The 21580-nt window shown below is 43.6% G+C and overlaps 1 protein-coding gene across 1 annotated transcript; it reads left to right on the top strand.

Moving 5' to 3' along the window:
• Positions 1–8451: 8451 nt before the first annotated feature.
• On the top strand, positions 8452–21526 carry LOC106610856 (apoptosis regulatory protein Siva). Its single transcript, XM_045723454.2, has 3 exons — positions 8452–8651; positions 20235–20388; positions 21289–21526. The coding sequence occupies exons 1-3, from the start codon at positions 8495–8497 to the stop codon at positions 21335–21337; spliced, it is 360 nt and encodes a 119-aa protein (XP_045579410.2). The 5' UTR covers positions 8452–8494; the 3' UTR covers positions 21338–21526.
• Positions 21527–21580: the final 54 nt, after the last annotated feature.

Below are 21580 nucleotides of genomic sequence, written 5' to 3'. Positions count from 1 at the left end.
GTGCTGTGTAGGCCTATGGTGGCAGTTCAGGAGAGTCAAAGGTCTCTTGCAAAAATAATATATATTTTTTTATGTTAGGCCTAGTCCAAAAAATGCACTATATTGCATGCAGACTAGAATATAACCTATGTTCTGTTCAGCTTGAGAAGGAGAGCTTGAAGATGAGAAGGAGGACCGGAGGTCAACTTTGATAGCTTGCTACTACTATATATGGGGATATCATTGTTTAGTTGTTTAGTTTCTTTGACATTCAGACTCTGAGCTGCAACCTTCTATATCCAAGGAGACAAAAAAAATGACTTTGCTTCGGAAGAAATGTAATTCTGTCACAATCAATTAAGCTATTCACTTTCTGTACAATAGAAGATATTTAATCCCAGACAGCTTTTGGGGAAGAGTAGACAGCAGTAAAGATTACATTTTTCTGTGTCTGTAGGCTTACTCTGTCTGGAGTGGAAAGTTAGGCCTAACTTTTAAAAGTACAATGCTCTGATTGCTGCTGACCTGGTCTCGGAGCATTTCATATTATTCTGTACGTAAATCCATTTAGTATGATATGTTACATTTTGTATGGTATGTATTCATTTGCTAGGCTTGGGGTTAAGGTTTGGGTTAACTTTAGGATTTAGGTTAAATGGTTAGGGTTAGGGGAAAGGTTAGCTAAAGGGTCAAGGGACAGGTTGGCTAACATGCTAAGTAGTTGCAAAGTTGCTAATTAGATAAAATTGTCCGTGTTGAGATTCAAACTCACAACCTTTGGATTGCTAGACGTTCGGGTTATAAGCCTACCCAACCATCCTACTTTCATTTTTACGTTAACTAACCATCTGTTTTATGTAACCATACCGAACACAAAATATCATACTAATTTGTGTGTCTCGGGTTTACGTTTACTATGTTATGTTTAGTCTACAAGACCAGGCTGCAACTTGATGTCTCAGATTTTATTATTTGCAAACAGGGACAGTTTCATTGTAAACAAGACACACTGTTTTGGCATTGGAGAAACATTATAAAATGATCACATAGCCTTAGCTCTCTGTCAATTCTTAGCCTGTAATTTTGGTAATTTGTGTGTATTAAAAAAAGATTCTGCTAATGTGTAAAATGACGTACAATTGCATGACATTTTTATAAAAGCCTATTTTTTTCTCGGACCTGCAAGTAAGATGATAGATTCATGCAATGTGTTTACTATGAAGAGGATCTTTCCACCCCTTCTCTTGTCCACGGTGGTCTGCGAACCCACAACCTTCTGGCCCGCAGCCCTGTACGCTATCAAATTTCCTGCGTTGCCATGTAAGACTTACAGGAGGAAGAACATTTTCTAATAATGGATATCTAAGGTGCTGGTCTGTCCAAAAGTGAGGGTAAATGGTAGACATGTTTTCAGCTATCCACTTTATGTTTTAATTATTATTTGGGGTTTAGGGAAGGGTCACTTTTTTTTTCAAGCGTTCAGGTAGAGTTTAGGTCAAATATATTTTGCTGAAGGGAGGGCCATCGATTGTCATTTCAGGGAGGTTTGATTTTTTCCATGTAACCCTTATTACAAATAATGGTCACTCCCTTACACATTTATTACACCCGCAGACAACATATATTTTGTATCACCAAGTTGTCTGTTTGCATAATAAACAAGTTCAGTAGTGAAAGAGTGCGATAAATAATTGTAATCCTTGTTAAAGATGCAGTCCGGGATCTTAAGCACTGACACATTTGGAACGTATTGTATGATCTTAAGAATTGCACACAAAAAAGGACGGAACATATCATAACAAATGGATGACATATGCTGTGTTCTTAACCAAGTGGGAAGTGGGAATTTACCGCTATACAGTAGATAAAAGACTAAATCAAATCTAATTTTATTGGTTGGGTACACATTCACTACATGACCAAAAGTATGTGGACACCTGCTCTTCGAACATCTCATTCCAAAATCATGGGCGTTAATTCTGGGAAGGCTTTCCACTAGATTTTGGAACATTGCTGCGGGGACTTGCTTCAATTCAGCCACAAAAGCATTAGTTAGGTCGGCACTGATGTTGGGCGATTAGGCCTAGCTCGCAGTTGGCGTTCCAATTCATCCCAAAGGTGTTCGATGGGGTTGAGGTCTGGGCTCTGTGCAGGCCAGTCAAATTCTTCCACAACAATATTGACAAAACATTTCTGTATGGACCTTGCTTTGTGCACGGAGCATTATCATGCTGAAACAGGAAAGGGCCTTCCCAAAACTGTTGCCACAAAGTTGGAACACAGAATTGTCTAGAATGTCATTGTATGCTGTAGCATTAAGATTTCCATTCACTGGAACAAAGGGGTCTAGCCCGAACCATGGAAAACAGCCCCAGACCATTATTTCTCCTCCACCAAACTTTACAGTTGGCACTATGCATTCGGGCTAATAGCATTCTCCTGGCATCCGTCAAACCCAGATTCTGCAAGATGCTGAAGCATGATTCATCACTCCAGAGAAGTGTTTCCACTGCTCCAGAGTCCAATGGCGGCAAGCTTTACACAAGTCCAGCCGACGCTTGCCATTGCGCATGGTGACCTTAGGCTTGTGTCCGGCTGCTCGTGCATGGAGCTCCCGACGAAGTTGCTTCCAGAGGCAGTTTGGAACTCGGTAGGGAGTGTTGCAACCGAGGACAAATGATTTTTATGCACTACGCGTTTCTGCACTGCGTCCCATTCTGAGAGCTTATGCCGCCTACCACTTCGTGGCTGAGCCGTTGTTGCTCCTAGATGTTTCCACTTCACAATGACAGCACTTAAAGTTGACCAGGGAAGCTCTAGCAGGGCAGAAATTGGATGAACTGACTTGTTGGTGCCACATTGAAAGTCACTGAGCTCTTCAGTAAGGCCATTCTACTGCCAATGTTTGTCTATGGAGATTACACGGCTGTGTGCTCAATTTATGGACCTGTCAACAACGGATGTGTCTGACATAGCTGAATCCACTAATTTGAAGGGGTGTCCACATACTTTTTTATATATAGTGTATTTGCAGATGTTATCGCAGGTGCAGCAAAATGCCTGTGTTTAGCTCCAACAGTGCAGTAATACAGTAATAGATGGATAAAACCTGTTCCGACAGGGCAGCAATGTATAACAAGTAATATCTAACAATTTCACAACAAATACCTAATACACACAAATCTAAGTAAAGGAATGGAATTAAGAATATATAAATATATGGACGAGCAATGTCAAAGCGGCATAGAGTAAGATGCAGTAGATATTATAGAATACAGTGTATACATATGAGATGAGTAATGCAAGATATGTAAACATTTTTAAAGTGACATTATTAAAGTGACTAGTGTTCCATTTATAAACTTATATCTAGATGTTCCGCTAGCGGAACACCGCTCCAATATCCAATGATAGGACGTGGCGCGAATTACAAATTCCTCGAAAAACCCGAAAACTTCAATTTTTCAAACATATGACTATTTTACACCATTTTAAAGACAAGACTCTCCTTTATCTAACCACACTGTCCGATTTCAAAAAGGCTTTACAACGAAAGCAAAACATTAGATTATGTCAGGACAGTACCCAGCCAGAAATAATCAGACACCCATTTTTCAAGCTAGCATATAATGTCACAAAAACCAAAACCACAGCTAAATGCAGCACTAACCTTTGATGATCTTCATCAGATGACACTCCTAGGACATTATGTTATACAATACATGCATGTTTTGTTCAATCAAGTTCATATTTATATCAAAAACCAGCTTTTTACATTAGCATGTGACGTTCAGAACTAGCATTCCCACCGAACACTTCCGGTGAATTTACTAAATTACTCACGATAAACATTCACAAAAAACATAACAATTATTTTAAGAATTATAGATACAGAACTCCTTTATGCAATCGCGGTGTCCGATTTTAAAATAGCTTTTTGGCGAAAGCACATTTTGCAATATTCTGAGTAGATAGCCCGGCCATCACAGGCTAGCTATTTTGACACCCACCAAGTTTGGTACTCACCAAACTCAGATTTACTATAAGAAAAATTGGATTACCTTTGCTGTTCTTCGTCAGAATGCACTCCCAGGACTTCTACTTCAACAACAAATGTTGGTTTGGTTCCAAATAATCCATAATTATATCCAAATAGCGGCGTTTTGTTCGTGCGTTCAAGACACTATCCGAAGGGTAACGAAGGGTGACGCGCCGGCGCGTATCGTGACAAAATATTTCAAAATATTCCATTACCGTACTTCGAAGCATGTCAAACACTGTTTAAAATAAATGTTTATGCGATTTGTCTCGTAAAATAGCGATAATATTCCGACCGGGAGACGTCATTTTCGTTCAAAGACTACAGCGAACAGTTTTGACTGGGGTGAGCGGGGACTGTGCTTCCGCAGCAGTAGGGGGGCCAGCAGGCCAGAGGTGGATGAATGCAGTGCCCTTGTTTGGGTGTAGGTCCTGATCAGAGCCTGAAGGTACGGAGGTTCCGTTCCCCTCACAGCTCTGTAGGCAAGCACCATGGTCTTGTAGCAGATGCGAGCTTCAACTGGAAGCCAGTGGAGTGTGCGGAGGAGCGGGGTGACGTGAGAGAACTTGGGAAGGTTGAACACCAGACGGGCTGCGGCGTTCTGGATGAATTGTAGGGGTTTAATGGCACAGGCAGGGAGCCCTGCCAACAGGGAGTTGCAGTAATCCAGACGGGAGATGACAAGTGCCTGGATTAGGACCTGCGCCGCTTCCTGTGTAAGGCAGGGTCGTACTCTGCGAATGCTGTATAGCATGAACCTACAGGATCGGGTCACCGCCTTGATGTTAGCGGAGAACGACAGGATGTTGTCCAGGGTCACGCCGAGGCTCTTAGCACTCTGGGAGGAGGACACAATGGAGTTGTCCACCGTGATGGCGAGATCATGGAAAGGGCAGTCCTTCCCCTGGAGGAAGAGCAGCTCCGTCTTGCCGAGGTTCAGCTTGAGGTGGTGATCCGTCATCCACACTGATATGTCTGCCAGACATGCAGAGATGCGATTCGCCACCTGGTTATCAGAAGGGGGAATGGAGAAGATTAATTGTGTGTCGTCTGCGTAGCAATGATAGGAGAGACCATGTGAGGATATGACAGAGCCAAGTGACTTGGTGTATAGCGAGAATAGGAGAGGGCCTAGAACTGAGCCCTGGGGGACACCAGTGGTGAGAGCACGTGGTGCGGAGACGGATTCTCGCCACGCCACCTGGTAGGAGCGACCTGTCAGGTAGGACGCAATCCAATGAGTCGCCGGAGATACCCAACTCGGAGAGGGTGGAGAGGAGGATCTGATGGTTTACAGTATCAAAGGCAGCAGATAGGTCTAGAAGGAAGAGAGCAGATGAGAGAGAGAGAGAGTTAGCTTTAGCAGTGCGGAGAGCCTCCGTGACACAGAGAAGAGCAGTCTCAGTTGAATGACCAGCCTTGCAACCTGACTGATTTGGATCGAGAAGGTCATTCTGAGAAAGATAGCAGGAGAGCTGGCCAAGGACGGCACGTTCAAGAGTTTTGGAGAGAAAAGAAAGAAGGGATACTGGTCTGTAGTTGTTGACATCGGAGAGATCGAGTGTAGGTTTTTTGAGAAGGGGTGCAACTCTCGCTCTCTTGAAGACAGAAGGGACGTAGCCAGCGGCCAAGGATGAGTTGATGAGCGAGGTGAGGTAAGGGAGAAGGTCTCCGGAAATGGTCTGGAGAAGAGAGGAGGGGATAGGGTCAAGCGGGCAGGTTGTTGGGCGGCTGGCCGTCACAAGACGCAAGATTTCATCTGGAGAGAGAGGGGAGAAAGAGGTCAAAGCATAGGGTAGGGCAATGTGAGCAGGACCAGCGGTGTCGTTTGACTTAACAAACGAGGATCGGATGTCGTCGACCTTCTTTTCAAAATGGTTGACGAAGTCATCCGCAGAGAGGGAGGAGGGGGGGGAGGGGGAGGAGGATTCAGGAGGGAGGAGAAGGTGGCAAAGAGCTTCCTAGGGTTAGAGGCAGATGCTTGGAAGTTAGAGTGGTAGAAAGTGGCTTTAGCAGCAGAAACAGAGGAGGAAAATGTAGAGAGGAGGGAGTGAAAAGATGCCAGGTCCTCAGGGAGGCTAGTTTTCCTCCATTTCCGCTCGGCTGCCCGGCGCCCTGTTCTGTGAGCTCGCAATGAGTCGTCGAGCGACGGAGCAGGAGGGGAGGACCGAGCCGGTCGGGAGGATAGGGGACATAGAGAGTCAAAGGATGCAGAAAGGGAGGAGAGGAGGGTTGAGGAGGCAGAATCAGGAGATTGGTTGGAGAAGGATTGAGCAGAGGGAAGAGATGATACGATGGAAGAGGAGAGAGTAGCAGGAGAGAGAGAGCAAAGGTTGCGACGGCGCAATACCATCTGAGTAGGGGCAGAGTGAGTAGTGTTGGAGGAGAGCGAGAGGGAAAAGGATACAAGGTAGTGATCGGAGACTTGGAGGGGAGTTGCAGTGAGATTAGTAGAAGAACAGCATCTAGTGAAGATGAGGTCAAGCGTATTGCCTGCCTTGTGAGTAGGGAGGGACGGTGAGAGGGTGAGGTCAAAAGAGGAGAGGAGTGGAAAGAAGGAGGCAGAGAGAAATGAGTCAAAGGTAGACGTAGGGAGGTAGGGGTGAGCCATCCTCAGGAAAGGAACTTGTCAAGCTCATTGATGAACTCTCCCAGGGAACCTGGAGGGCGATAAATGGTAAGGATGTTAAGCTTGAATGGGCTAGTGATTGTGACAGCATGGAATTCAAAGGAGGAGATAGACAGATGGGTCAGGGGAGAAAGAGAGAATGTCCACTTGGGAGAGATGAGGATTCCAGTGCCACCACCCCGCTGACCAGATGCTCTCGGGGTGTGCGAGAACACGTGGTCAGACGAGGAGAGAGCAGTAGGAGTAGAAGTGTTTTCTGTGGTAATCCATGTTTCCGTCAGCGCCAAGAAGTCGAGGGACTGGAGGGTAACATAGGCTGAGATGAACTCTGCCTTGTTGGCCGCAGACCAGCAGTTCCAGAGGCTGCCGGAGACCTGGAACTCCACGTGGGTTGTGCGCGCTGGGACCACCAGGTTAGAGTGGCAGCGGCCACGCGATGTGAAGCGTTTGTATGGCCTGTGCAGAGAGGAGAGAACAGGGATAGACCGACACATAGTTGATAGGCTACAGGAGAGGCTACGCTAATGCAAAGGAGATTGGCATGAAAAATTAACTAAACAACTGGGGAAGCGAGAGAGCAGGCCCTCCCTCACTAACAATTCACTGAAACACTAAAATGTTAAAATATAACTTTTCTAGCTACCACTAGAAATTAAAATTGACGTAAACTACAGTGGTTCAATGTTTCCAGGAATAGGCTCAAACTTAGTTTATTCCGCTAGATAACTTGGTACAGTATTCTTCCGTGAAAACCCACCTAGTGCACCGTATCCTATGACGCCGTAGCAAACTAGCATGCTAGCATCCTGTAACACGGTTAGCACCAATACTTGTCCGTGTCTAGTTCATAACGCAGAAGTAATTCAACGTTGGCTAGCTAACACAAAGTCAGTCCTGCTAGCTACACAAGTGGACTACACATCTCGAATGTTCAGAAAGTTAAGCTAACGTTGCAAAAATCTTATTGACTAAAAATGATACAGCTAGCTGGTAGGGTTAGCTAGCTAGCAGTGGGCGCGTTGTTGACTATGTTAGAGAATGTAGCTGGCTAGCTAACCTCGATAGTTACTCTGTACTATGCCTTTATCTTGATACAAAGACAGCAGATACAACTATGTAGCTAGCTAACAATACACTAATCAAATCGTTCCGTTGTAATGTATATAGTTTCTACAGTACTGCTAATTGGTAAAGTTGGCAAGCTAGCTGTGGTGTTATGGTGTTGACGCCGTTTCGAAAACGGCGCGAACGAACGAATACAGCTGGCTAGCTAACCTTGTTAGTTCCTCAGAGCTTCACTAGTCACTCCCAATGCCAACTCCTCATTTGGCTGCCTTTCCTTCCAGTTCTCTGTTGCCAAAGACTGGAACTAATTGCAAAAATCACTGAAGCTGGAGACTTATATCTCCCTCACTAACTTTAAGCATCAGCTGTCAGAGCAGCTTACCGATCATTGCACCTGTACACAGCCCATCTGTAAATAGCCCACCCAACTACCTCATCCCCATACTGTTATGTTTTATTTTTTGCTCCTTTGCACCCCAGTATCTCTACTTGCACATTCATCGTCTGCACATCTATCACTCAGTGTTTAATTGCTAAATTGTAATTATTTCGCCACTATGGCCTATTTATTGCCTTACCTCCCTAATCTTACTTCATTTGCACACAGTGTATACATACTTTTCTATTTTGTTATTGACTGTACGTTTGTTTATCCCATGTGTAATAAAAACACGTGGTTTGAGTAATCAAAATAAAACAGTCACGTGATAAGAGATCAATGATCGGATTGGTTAGTTCGCGCGCTAGTGAGTATTTTTCCGGCGTTGCTCCGCAAGCTTTTTATGTTTGGATGCACGTTCCTCGCCCCCCCCCCAAAAATGCCTAAAAGATCTTATCCTTTCGCTGAATCTTTCTCATCGCAGCATAAAATTCACATTGGACAAAAGGAGTTGAATAATCGCGGCGATTATGGGGACAAGTATAGACAAGAAATCTACGGTAAGGTTTGCTGTCTGAAATAACTGGCTGGCTGTTAGCTAACTAGCTGGCCCTACTCCGTGTGCTGTTGTTTAGCTAGTGGTAAAAACTAGCTAGCTAGGTTACAACAGCTAACGACCTACACCAAATGTTAATGTCCTTTTATTACTTGATAATTTAGCTAGGTGGCTATATCCAGCCACGACAGGCATTACATGTAGTTTGTTTTAGCCTTTGACTATTTCCAGGTAACGTTAGCCACAAACGTTACAGAAATATACTGTACCGAACAAAACTATAAACGCAACAATTTCAACAGTTCATATAAGGAATCTATGGATTTCACATAACTGGGTAGGGGCGCAGCCATGGGTGGTCCTGAGAGGGCATAGGCCCACCCACTTGGGAGCCAGACCCAACCAACCAAATTCTCTAAAATGGTATTGTAGGGGCTTATGGTAGAGAAATTAACATTAAATTCTCTGGCAACAGCTCTGTTTGACATCCCTGCAGTCAGGATGCCAATTGTAGGATGCCCTCAACGTGAGACATCTGTGGTATTGTGATGTGTGACAAAACTGCACATTTTAGTGGCCTTTTATTGTTCCCTGCACAAGGTGCACCTGTGTAATGATCACGCTGTTTAATCAGCTTCTTGATATGCTACACCTGTCACATGGATGGATGGATTATCTTGACAAAGGATAAAATGCTAACTAACGGATGTAAATATGTTTGTACACATTTTTAGGGAAAGAAGCTTTTGTGTGTATGACGCTAGCTTGCTACTATGGATGTTTGATTTTTGCCTAGCTATGCTTTCTAGTTAGTTATGATAGGGAGTTGGGATTCAAAATTTCTTTCATTCTGGTGTTATACTTTGTATTGCTTATCTTATTTTTAAGCGATCGGAAAAGGTCACGGACAGGTCAATATGAATCCCTTGTCAATGTAATCACCTGTCAGGATTCAACATGTTTTGTCCAATATCTTAAAAGATAGGGTGGTCATATTGTCATGGCATTTTCAGGGCTGATGTAGAACACAGATGATTCAAATGAAAGAACAATTTATTAAATTAATATGCAAATCAGGCAGTATGAGATACATCATTAGAGTAATTTAAGACCAATTTAAAGTAGGGTGGTAAATGATCACATCTTCATGCTATATGCCAAACTGATTTTGTAACAATTTATGAAATTAGAAAACATTTATACTACTGTATGCAAATTAGATATGTAATATGCTAATACATTTTAAGAATTTAAAAAAATAAACTCATTCATTTAAAGTTAGGTTGTCGTGTTGTTAATACAGTGGGGGGGAAAGTTTTTGATCCCCTGCTGATTTTGTACGTTTGCCCACTTACAAAGAAAGTGATCAGTCTATATAATTTTAATAGTAGGTTTATTTGAACAGTGAGAGACAGAATAACAACAAAAATATCCAGAAAAACGCATATCAAAAATTTTATAAAATGATTTGCATTTTAATGAGGGAAATAAGTACACTGCTCAAAAAAAATAAAGGGAACACTTAAACAACACAATGTAACTCCAAGTCAATCACACTTCTGTGAAATCAAACTGTCCAATTAGGAAGCAACACTGATTGACAATAAATTTCACATGCTGTTGTGCAAATGGAATAGACAACAGGTGGAAATTATAGGCAATTAGCAAGACACCCCCCAATAAAGGAGTGGTTCTGCAGGTGGGGACCACAGACCACTTCTCAGTTCCTATGCTTCCTGGCTGATGTTTTGGTCACTTTTGAATGCTGGCGGTGCTTTCACTCTAGTGGTAGCATGAGACGGAGTCTACAACCCACACAAGTGGCTCAGGAGTGCAGCTCATCCAGGATGGCACATCAATGCGAGCTGTGGCAAGAAGGTTTGCTGTGTCTGTCAGCGTAGTGTCCAGAGCATGGAGGCGCTACCAGGAGACAGGCCAGTACATCAGGAGAAGTGGAGGAGGCCGTAGGAGGGCAACAACCCAGCAGCAGGACCGCTACCCCCGCCTTTGTGCAAGGAGGAGCAGGAGGAGCACTGCCAGAGCCCTGCAAAATGACCTCCAGCAGGCCACAAATGTGCATGTGTCTGCTCAAACGGTCAGAAACAGACTCCATGAGGGTGGTATGAGGGCCCGACGTCCACAGGTGGGGGTTGTGCTTACAGCCCAACACCGTGCAGGACGTTTGGCATTTGCCAGAGAACACCAAGATTGGCAAATTCGCCACTGGCGCCCTGTGCTCTTCACAGATGAAAGCAGGTTCACACTGAGCACGTGACAGACATGACAGAGTCTGGAGACGCTGTGGAGAACGTTCTGCTGCCTGCAACATCTTCCAGCATGACCGGTTTGGCGGTGGGTCAGTCATGGTGTGGGGTGGCATTTCTTTGGGGGGCCGCACAGCCCTCCATGTGCTCGCCAGAGGTAGCCTGACTGCCATTAGGTACCGAGATGAGATCCTCAGACCCCTTGTGAGACCATATGCTGGTGCGGTTGGCCCTGGGTTCCTCCTAATGCAAGACAATGCTAGACCTCATGTGGCTGGAGTGTGTCAGCAGTTCCTGCAAGAGGAAGGCATTGATGCTTTATGCTATGGACTGGCCCGCCCGTTCCCCAGACCTGAATCCAATTGAGCACATCTGGGACATCATGTCTCGCTCCATCCACCAATGCCACGTTGCACCACAGACTGTCCAGGAGTTGGCGGATGCTTTAGTCCAGGTCTGGGAGGCGATCCCTCAGGAGACCATCCGCCACCTCATCAGGAGCATGCCCAGGCGTTGTAGGAAGGTCATACAGGCACGTGGAGGCCACACACACTACTGAGCCTCATTTTGACTTGTTTTAAGGACATTACATCAAAGTTGGATCGGCCTGTAGTGTGGTTTTCCACTTTAATTTTGAGTGTGACTCCAAATCCAGACCTCCATGGGTTGTGTGATTTTTGTTGTCAGCACATTCAACTATGTAAAGAGAAAATATTTAATAAGATTATTTCATTCATTCAGATCTAGGATGTGTTATTTTAGTGTTCCCTTTATTTTATTCTTTGAGCAGTGTATTTGACCCCTCTGCAAAACATGACTTAGTACTTGGTGGCAAAACCCTTGTTGGCAATCAGAGGTCAGACGTTTCTTGTAGTTGGCCACCAGGTTTGCACACATCTCAGGAGGGATTTTGTCCCACTCCTCTTTGCAGATCTTCTCCAAGTCATTAAGGTTTTGAGGCTGACGTTTGGCAACTCGAACCTTCAGCTCCCTCAGATTTTCTATGGGATTAAGGTCTAGAGACTGGCTAGGCCACTCCAGGACCTTAATGTGCTTCTTCTTGAGCCACTCCTTTGTTGCATTGGCCGTGTGTTTTGGGTCATTGTCATGCTGGAATACCCATCCACGACCCATTTTCAATGCCCTGGCTGAGGGAAGGATGTTCTCACCCAAGATTTGACGGTACATTCCATCGTCCCTTTGATGCGGTGAAGTTGTCCTGTCCCCTTAGCAGAGAAACACCCCCAAAGCATAATGTTTCCACCTCCATGTTTGACGGTGGAGATGGTATTCTTGGGGTCATAGGCAGCATTCCTCCTCCAAATACAGCGAGTTGAGTTGATGTCAAAGAGCTCCATTTTGGTCTCATCTGACCACAACACTTTCACCAGTTGTCATTCAGATGTTCATTGGCAAACTTCAGATGGGCATGTATATGTATTCTTGAGCAGGGGACCTTGCGAGCGCTGCAGGATTTCAGTCCTTCACGGCGTAGTGTGTTATCAATTGTTTTCTTGCTGACTATGGTCCCAGCTGCCTTGAGATCATTGACAAGATCCTCCTGTGTAGTGCTGGGCTGATTCCTCACCGTTCTCATGATCATTGCAACTCCACGAGGTGAGATCTTGCATGGAGCCCCAGGCCGAGGGAGATTGACAGTTCTTTTGTGTTTCTTCCATTTGCGAATAATCTCACCAAATGTTGTCACCTTCTCACCAAGCTGCTTGGCAATGGTCTTGTAGCCCATTCCAGCCTTGTGTAGGTCTACAATCTTGTCCCTGACATCCTTGGAGAGCTCTTTGGTCTTGGTGGAGAGTTTGGAATCTGATTGCTTCTGTGGACGGGTGTCTTTTTTTTACAGATAACAAAGCTGCGGTTAGGAGCACTCCCTTTAAGAGTGTGTTCCTAATCTCAGCTCGTTACCTGTATAAAAGACACCTGGGAGCCAGGAATCTTTCTGATTGAGAGGGGGTCAAATACGTATTTCCCTCATTAAAATGCAAATCAATTTATAACATTTTTGACATGCGTTTTTCTGGATATTTTTGTTGTTATTCTGTCTCTCACTGTTCAAATAAACCTACCATTAAAATTAGACTTATCCTTTCTTTGTCAGTGGGCGAACGTACAAAATCAGCAGGGGATCAAATACTTTTTTTCCCCCACTGTATATGTTGATGTTTTATGCAGAACTGGGAGTCTACACTGAGCAGTAAGGTGCCACGCATGCACAAAAAGATGGGTTCCTATTTATCAGTTATGTTGTATTTAGTAGCCCAACTGATTAGGAATAGAGTGCCAAATAAGTCTAACATAGCGTACTTCTAAGGTAGGCCAACGCCGGAGTTGGGTTAGGTTGTAATGTTATTTTTAGGGATGCACAAAATATCAACATATCGGAATCGGACGATATTAGCTAAAAGTGCCAACATCGGTATCGGCCCGATGTCTAGTTTAACGCCTTATGTGCAAAACCAATGTCAAAGCTGACGTACCTACGTTATATAGGTATGCACATGATGTAATGACAACGTGTATAATGTTGCGCTACACGTGCAACACAGCATTTCAATCCTCGCCCACAATGTCTGCTGTGTGAATCGAGCAGTCATTTGAAAGAGTAATACAATTTCAGCGAGACAACTCAAAGGCGAAATCCATTAACGCCAAGATAATGGGATTCATTGCCCTTGACAATCAACCGTTACCTGTCGTGGGTGATGTTGGCTTTTGCGACTGGTCGAGCACTGGTACACACTACTAAGTGCGCTATTTTTCTGATGTTGCTCTACCGGAGTTACACAGTAATAGCGTCACTGCTGTTAGCTTCACAACATACTATGGAACGCCGTTTGGGTCTTTGTGTCAAAAAATATATATTTCAATTAACACTATTTGACACGTTAAATAAGCTTTTAATTTGACACACATAAGTTATATTATAGAATGTTGTATGTTTTGAATTTGCATGTGCACCCCAGCGCTACCACTACTATCAGTAGCACTGTCAAAGCTGTACAAAAAAGTATGCAAACACCGGCCACGAACGATGTGTTTACAATACCGCGCTGGTAATAAACCATTTATTTGTTTGACTGCAACTTCTGGGTAGCTAGCCAGCTTTAGCTTGGTACCTAGCTAGCCCCAATACAACCAGCCTGAAATCAATGACCAGTAGTTATTTTCATTATACTTAGCAATGATTTCAAATCAAATTTAATTTGTCACATGGCCAAATACAACAAGTGTAGACTTCACCGTGAAATGCTTACTTACAAGCCCTTAACCCAACAGTGCTGTTCAAGAAGCGGTAAGAATCTTTACCATGGAAACTAAAATTTAAAAAGTAGCACAATAAGAATAACGATGCAATATACAGGGGGCACCGGTACCGAGTCAGTGAGCGGGTGTACAGGTTAGTTGAGGTAATTTGTAAATGTAGGTGGGGGTGAAGTGACTGTGCAAGGATAATAAACAGCGGGTAGCAGCTGGAATCCTTGTGAGGAAGTATTAGCTAGGTAGCCACTTGTTGTTCGCCTATTAAAATTCAACTTCAGTTCATGAAAATAAATAGCCAGCTACTTAACCCTGTTGCCCAAAGCTAACGTTATAAGCAGCCAGCTAGCTTCATCTGGCTAGTGACGCTCGACCGGGTTGTGTTGTGAAGCTAGCCACAATAAGGATTAGGCACAGTAGTGGAATTTGCGGTTTGCCTTCAAAATAAAGACCCGGTGACGCAGAAGGTTACAGTTGGTGGAATCATGCCATATTTAGACTATATAATATTACTCAAGGTTGGAATGTGAAGCAATGACATGGGGTATCAGTCTACTCGATGACACCCACATAACACCAAATCAAATGTATTTATATAGCCCTTCTTACATCAGCTGATATCACAAAGTGCTGTACAGAAACCCAGCCTAAAACCCCAAACAGCAAGCAATGCAGGTGAAGAAGCACGGTGGCTAGGAAAAACTCCCTAGAAAGGCCAAAACCTAGGAAGAAACCTAGAGAGGAACCAGGCAATGAGGGGTGGCCACTTCTGGCTGTGCCGGGTGGAGATTATAACAGCACATGGCCTAGATGTTCAAATGTTCATAAATGACCAGCATGGAATAATAATAATAATAATAATAATAATAATAATAATAATAATAGTTGTTGAGGGTGCAACAAGTCAGTAACGCAAGAGTAAGTGTCAGTTGGCTTTTTCATAGCCAATCTCTACCGCTCCTGCTGTCTCTAGAGTTGAAAACAGCAGGTCTGGGACAGGTAGCACGTCCGGTGAACAGGTCAGGGTTCCATGGCTGCAGGCAGAACAGTTGGAACTGGAGCAGCCGCAAGGCCAGGTGAACTGGGGACAGCAAGGAGTCATCAAGCCAGGTAGTCCTGAGGCATGGTCCTAGGGCTCAGGTCCTCCGAGAGAGAGAAAGAGAGAATTAGAGAGAGCATATTTAAATTCACACAGGACACCGGAAAAGACAAGAGAAATACTCCAGATGTAACAGACTGACCCTAGCCCCCCGACACATAAACTACTGCAGCATAAATACTGGAGGCTGAAACAGGAGGGGTCAGGAGACACTGTGGCCCCATCCGATGAAACCCCCGGACAGGGCCAAACAGGTAGGATTTAACCCCACCCACTTTGCCAAAGCACAGCCTCCACACCACTGGAGGGATATCTCTAACATACCATCCCGGGACAAGGCCGAGTATAGCCCACAAAGAGCTCCGCAACGGCACAGCCCATGGGGGGGCGCCAACCCAGACAGGAAGACCACGTCAGTGACTCAACCTACTCAAGTGACGCACCCCTCCCCGGGACGGCATGGAAGAACACCAGTAAGCCAGTGACTCAGCCCCCGTGATAGGGGTAGAGGCAGAGAATCCCAGTGGAAAGAGGGGAAACCGGCCAGGCAGAGACGGCAAGGGCGGTTTGTTGCTCCAGCCTTTTCGTTCACCTTCACACCCCTGGGCCAGACTACACTTAATCATAGGACCTACTGAAGAGATGTGTCTTCAGTAAAGACTTAAAGGTTGAGACTGAGTCTGCGTCTCTCACATGGGTAGGCAGACTATTCCATAAAAATTTAGCTCTATAGGAGAAAGCCCTGCCTCCAGCTGTTTGCTTAGAAATTCTAAAGAAGAAGAGTTTACACAAATATTAGCGTTGTAACTCTTGTCGCGTGACTGTGAAATCACCTCCCCAGTCGGCCTATTGTGTGTATTGACATTCATATTGCACTGTACAGCGTTACCTAAGGATTGGGGATCAATGAAATGGGCTATCAGTCTACTCAATACCCAAGATGTTTTTTTTCCCCAACGTCCTCCTCAGTTATCAGATTCCAAAACATCCACGCAGTATTGTTTTTCCTCAGGAATAGTGTTCAATACACACGGTTGATGACAAATGTGGCTCAATTCAGTTGTTTCAGAGTCCCGCAATAAGAGCTACAACGCTAATGTTCTCTGGGTGTCACTGAGTAGACTGATACCCCATGTCATTGATCCATAATCCATAGTTAAGGCTGTACAGTGAAATAAGTATGCCTCAATGCAATTCTAAAGTATAATACCTCCAGTGTGATTAACAGATTTTTGTCAAATTAACATTGTCTTTTGTTGCTTTTTATTAAATATATATATAAATCCTCGTTTAGCATGATCTATTCAATTATGGCATAATTCTACTATTTGTATTACTGTCAATGACATATTTTTATTTAAGGCTAACCGCAAAGTCCACTATTGTGGCTAATCCTTATCGTGGCTAGCTTCACATAGATGGGTCCCACCACCATTAATCAAATAAGAACTGTCTTATACATGACTTTTTTTTTTTAATGATGATGACACCTAGCTATATAGTTAGCTAACTATAGCTACTGAAACATATGTTTTTGGGGAAGAACATTGTTTGCATCCATGAGCTAGCTAGCTTTTTTTTTTCTGACCAGCACCGTAGGTGCGCGAGGCTACTTTACCAGCATCAAAGCGTACAGTTGAAGTCGGAAGTTTACATGCACCTTAGCCAAATAATTTTTGCTCAGTTTCACAATTCCTGATTTTTAATTCTAGTAAAAATTCCCCGTCTTAGGTTAATTAGGATCACCACTTTATTTTAAGAATGTGAAACGTCAGAATAATAGTGGAGAGAAGGATTTATTTCAGCTTTTATTTCTTCACATTCCCAGTGGGTCAGAAGTTTACATACACTCAATTAGTATTTGGTAGCATTGCCTTTAAATTGTTGAACTTGGGTCAAACATTTTGGGTAGCCTTCCACAAGCTTCCCACAATATGTTGGGTGAATGTTGTCCCATTCCTCCTGACAGAGCTGGTGTAACTGAGTCAGGTTTGTAGGCCTCCTTGCTCGCACATGCTTTTTTTTCTACCCAGAAATGTATGGGATTGAGGTCAGGGCTTTGTGATGGCCACTCCAATACCTTGACTTTGTTGTCCTTAAGCCATTTTGCCACAACTTTGGAAGTATGCTTGGGGTCATTGTCCATTTTGGAAGACCAATTTGCGACCAAGCTTTAACTTCCTGACTGATGTCTTGAGATGTTGCTTCAATATATCCACATCATTTTCCTGCCTCATGATGCCATCTATTTTGTGAAGTGCACCAGTCCCTCCTGCAGCAAAGCACCCCCACAACATGATGCTGCCACCCCCGTGCTTCAGAGTTGGGAAGCCTTGCAAGCCTCCCCCATTTTCCTCCAAACATAATGCTGGTCATTATGGCCAAACGGCTATATTTATATTTCATCAGACCAGAGGACATTTCTCAAAAAATGTACGATCTTTGTCCGCATTTGCAGTTGCAAACCGTAGTGTGGCTTTGCTGTCCTTTGCTGCTGTTCTGGGATTGTTTTGCACTAAAGTACGTTCATATCTAGGAGACAGAGCGCGTCTCCTTCCTGAGCGTTATGACGACTGCGTGGTCCCATGGTGTTTATACTTGCGTACTATTGTTTGAAGGTAGGCCTTGAAATGCATCCACAGGTACACTTCCATTTGACTCAAATTATGTAAATTACCCTATCAGAAGCTTCTAAAGCCATGACATCTGTTACGAATCCCTTTGGCCCAGCAGTCTAGGGGGGATGGATACGAGACACGTAACATAAATCATGCAAATTATAATAGTGATAAAGAACAGTGAGAACCAAAAACCACAGACAACTGAAATCTACCGTCAAAATCAAAAGGTTTATTTTAAACACACTGTAAAGGGGCTGAGCTGGACCCAAGCAAAGAAACAAAAATAAAAAAAACACCCCTAAGCTAGACTAGCCTATTTCAAGAACAGCTAACTAACCAAAAATACAGTGGGTGGTCCGCCCAGTTCTAACTAGGGTACGTAGACAAAGTATTCCTACGGGTAATGTATGCCCATGGGCGACTTGTCTTAGTACCCTTTTCCCACCAAACAAACAACACTTTAACAAAATAATACTCACAGGTGGGATGGACAAAGTGACATGTAGTTGCAAAACAAAAGAGATCAATACAGAGATGTAGAGCTAGGGACACAGAGAGAGAGATTGGACACAGAGAGATTGAGAGCATGAACACAAAGATTGATCTGGGGAGAAAACAACTGAGTTTTTAAACCAAGGGAAAGGGGATGTAATTGGTTGAGGGGAAAAGGAACAGGTGTCTTCTGTTTGTCGACTGATTGTCACCTGTGAGGGGAGAAGGAGAGAGAAAGGAAACACACACAGGATACATACAGGATACCTGTATCCGTAACAACATCCTTTTCTGGAATTTTCCAAGCTATTTAAAGGCACAGTCAACTTAGTGTATGTGAACTTCTGACCCACTGGAATTGTGATAGATTATTTCACTTATTATACACTGTCTGTAAACAATTGTTGGAAAACTTACTTGTCATGCACAAAGTAGATAGTTTGTTAACAAGACATTTGTGGAGTGGTTGAAAAACAAGTTTTAATGACTCCAACCTAAGTGTACGTAAACTTCTGACTTCAACTGTAAATTCGAACAGCACAAAGTAAATGGACCGTCCTGGGGCGCTCAAATGTGCGCCGTTCAGTCAGAACTTCTGGGGCTGCTCTCCCTCCCAATTTGTCTCTTGCACCAGATGGCTTACTGACGTGAGACTAGATCTGCTCTATCAGTTACAGATGGCGCTAAAGTGAATTTTAATGAACTTGTAAATAAATAATCATAGCAGTTATGGTAGCCTGGGACCAGATAAGCCGGACAACTGCATCCAACAAGCGTTGAAGAACAGAGGGATACGCTAGCTAGAACCATCTCAGGTCTGGTAGGACAAAAATCATGGATAATTTTGTTACCCCCATATTGTTCATCAGGTTCTACTGTAGGTGACATGTTGTGTGGACTAAAACAGCATAAAATCAGGTCTATCACAAAGCATGATCAAATTAATTAGTCAGCTACAGTAATTGAGAAATAGTTTGGTTTACTTTTTTTTTGGTCAAATTAACCAGTTATCTACCTTTTGATGAGCCGCTAGCTTGTTAGCTCCCATGCCAATTTCAAGTCTTTGTAAACTAATATCTAACATCTAACTAACTCGGAAGTATGAAGTTGTTTCAGAATCAAAGTTAACTGGCTAGCAGCGCATCATGCTTTGTGACATTGTTAGCTAGCTATCCCCAGTTAGATGTTTTCACATATTTGTAATTTTTTTTAGCCTTTATTTAACTAGGCAAGTCAGTTAAGAACAAATTCTTATTTACAATGACGACCTACCCCGGCCAAACCATAAACCCGGATGACACTGGGCCAATTGTGCCTTACCTTAGCACGGCATCTCAGTGCTATCTAGCACTGAGATGCCGTGCCTTAGACCGCTGTCAGCCACGGGCGCATCGGCAGGCATGTTACTTTCTCCCTGGTGTGTTTGTGATGTGAGCTGGCTGCTCGTTTTCATAGTGTACTCTGCTCAAAACAGTGGCAGCATGTGCAGAAGTGGTCATTTGGTTTTTGACATGCAAAAGTGAAATGGGTGTATTTATGCTGTTCAAATGCACTTTTCATATTTCTGTCATGCTGCTTTGACAACTCCAACCACTTCGCGGCCGCCACTGGCTAGTTATCTATTTCCTTTCAATTCGTGTCCAATTGAGCTAAACAACCAGGTGAGGGGAGTTTCTAACTAATCAGTGACATTAATTGATCGATCAAGTACAAGGGATGAGTGTGAACCTAGCAGACACCTGGTCCTCTGTGTAATGAGTTTGACACCTTTGCTTTATGCCACGTTCAAGACAACTGGGAAATCTCTGACATCTGACTTTGTGTGGTTGTCTTAGGTGCTGTGCTGGTTTCAAAGGGGTGCTGTGTGTGTCAGAAGGCCCAGAGGACCAGGAGGCAGTGCTCCCAGTGTGACCGCCCAGCCTGCCCCTCCTGCATCCAGCAGTGCTCCAACTGCTCCAGCCCCTGTTGCTCTGTCTGCACCGTCATTGAGTAAGTGACACTCCTTACCCTTTTCCTTTCATCTGATTTTACTCTGGTCAGAGTGGGCATCTCTTCTGAGTTGGGTAAAATCAGCAAGCAGAGCATCTACTGCTATTCCACTACCATAGTGTAATGACCTCAGGAAGTCCTACATTAAATCATGTCCAGAATAGATTGAGTTCTCGACTGAAATAAAACAGTTTATTCTCAACACTCTCACAGGATACTGTATGGCTGTAGCCTACGCCAAATAAATCTGTAATAAAATCAACAGGTAGGTCACTTTGTCAGGACATACAATAGACAGCATGGTCATATAACGGAACCTGCCGTGCCCAACCCTCTGCGGCTCAATCAACCAAGGACTCCTGGCACAAACATATCAGACATTCCTGTGGTTGGCAGACAGCAGGTTGACTGGCAGACTGGACCTTGCTAAACCCTGTGTAACTGGGTAAATGTGCACTGACAACCTATACAACAGAAAATATAACATGCATATAACTGTCTGAGGGTCTCTACAATACTGCCCAAACAAGAAAGAATGCAGTAACTGCTCATAGCGTGGAACTGAGAAAATGGCTTTTATTTACCTTGGTTTCACAGTAACTTTATACAGTTAATTATAACATGAACCCCATTTTATCCAAAACACAATACAATAGAGGTAGGATACTTGTCCACATGACTAAGCATGTAGTCATTTTTGCTCAAATAAATGACCCATTTTTGACCAAATGAGCAGTTTGTCTTTTTGCTTGGTAGGGCAGAATAGTATGCAACATATATGATTAAGCAAGCAGTGCAGAGCACGTACATTGAGATGTAGCCTGTTTTTATTTATTTATTTTTATTCTACTTTACTTTGCTTGTTACTCATTGTTTTCTCTGTATCCTCTTCTCCTTCAGTTACTGTGGCCAGTATGAGCAAGTACTGTGCTGCGGCTGCTCATCCTAGTCAACAACATCACATGGAGAAAATTTAAGCATTATGCTTGAATGTTTTAGTTGTAATTTTACATTTAAGAATATTTACTCTAAATTGTTATACATGTTTATGCATATTTTTTAAATTTTAACCACGATCCAACTGTATTTTTGTATATGTATTTTGTTATGTTTGTGGAATAAATACTTGGACGCTTTACTTTCCTTGTTTGCTACTTTGCTTGTCATGCACAGTTTACGTGCAGCTCATATG

The sequence above is a fragment of the Salmo salar genome, chromosome 09 (genome assembly GCF_965601325.2).
Source record: "Salmo salar chromosome 09, fSalSal1, whole genome shotgun sequence".
In the NCBI taxonomy this organism is placed as follows: Eukaryota; Metazoa; Chordata; class Actinopteri; order Salmoniformes; family Salmonidae; genus Salmo; species Salmo salar.
The sequence above is the reverse complement of the archived record's forward strand: the minus strand, read 5'-3'. Positions and strand labels throughout refer to the sequence as shown.

What these genes read in the sequence shown, in the direction of transcription:
- LOC106610856 (XM_045723454.2), top strand. Translation starts at nt 8,495, where the DNA reads ATGTTTGGATGCACGTTCCTCGCCCCCCCCCCAAAAATGCCTAAAAGA. An exon ending in GTATAGACAAGAAATCTACG is followed by an intron (nt 8,652 to 20,234) that starts GTAAGGTTTGCT and finishes TGGTTGTCTTAG; the next exon opens with GTGCTGTGCTGGTTTCAAAG. An exon ending in TCTGTCTGCACCGTCATTGA is followed by an intron (nt 20,389 to 21,288) that starts GTAAGTGACACT and finishes CTTCTCCTTCAG; the next exon opens with TTACTGTGGCCAGTATGAGC.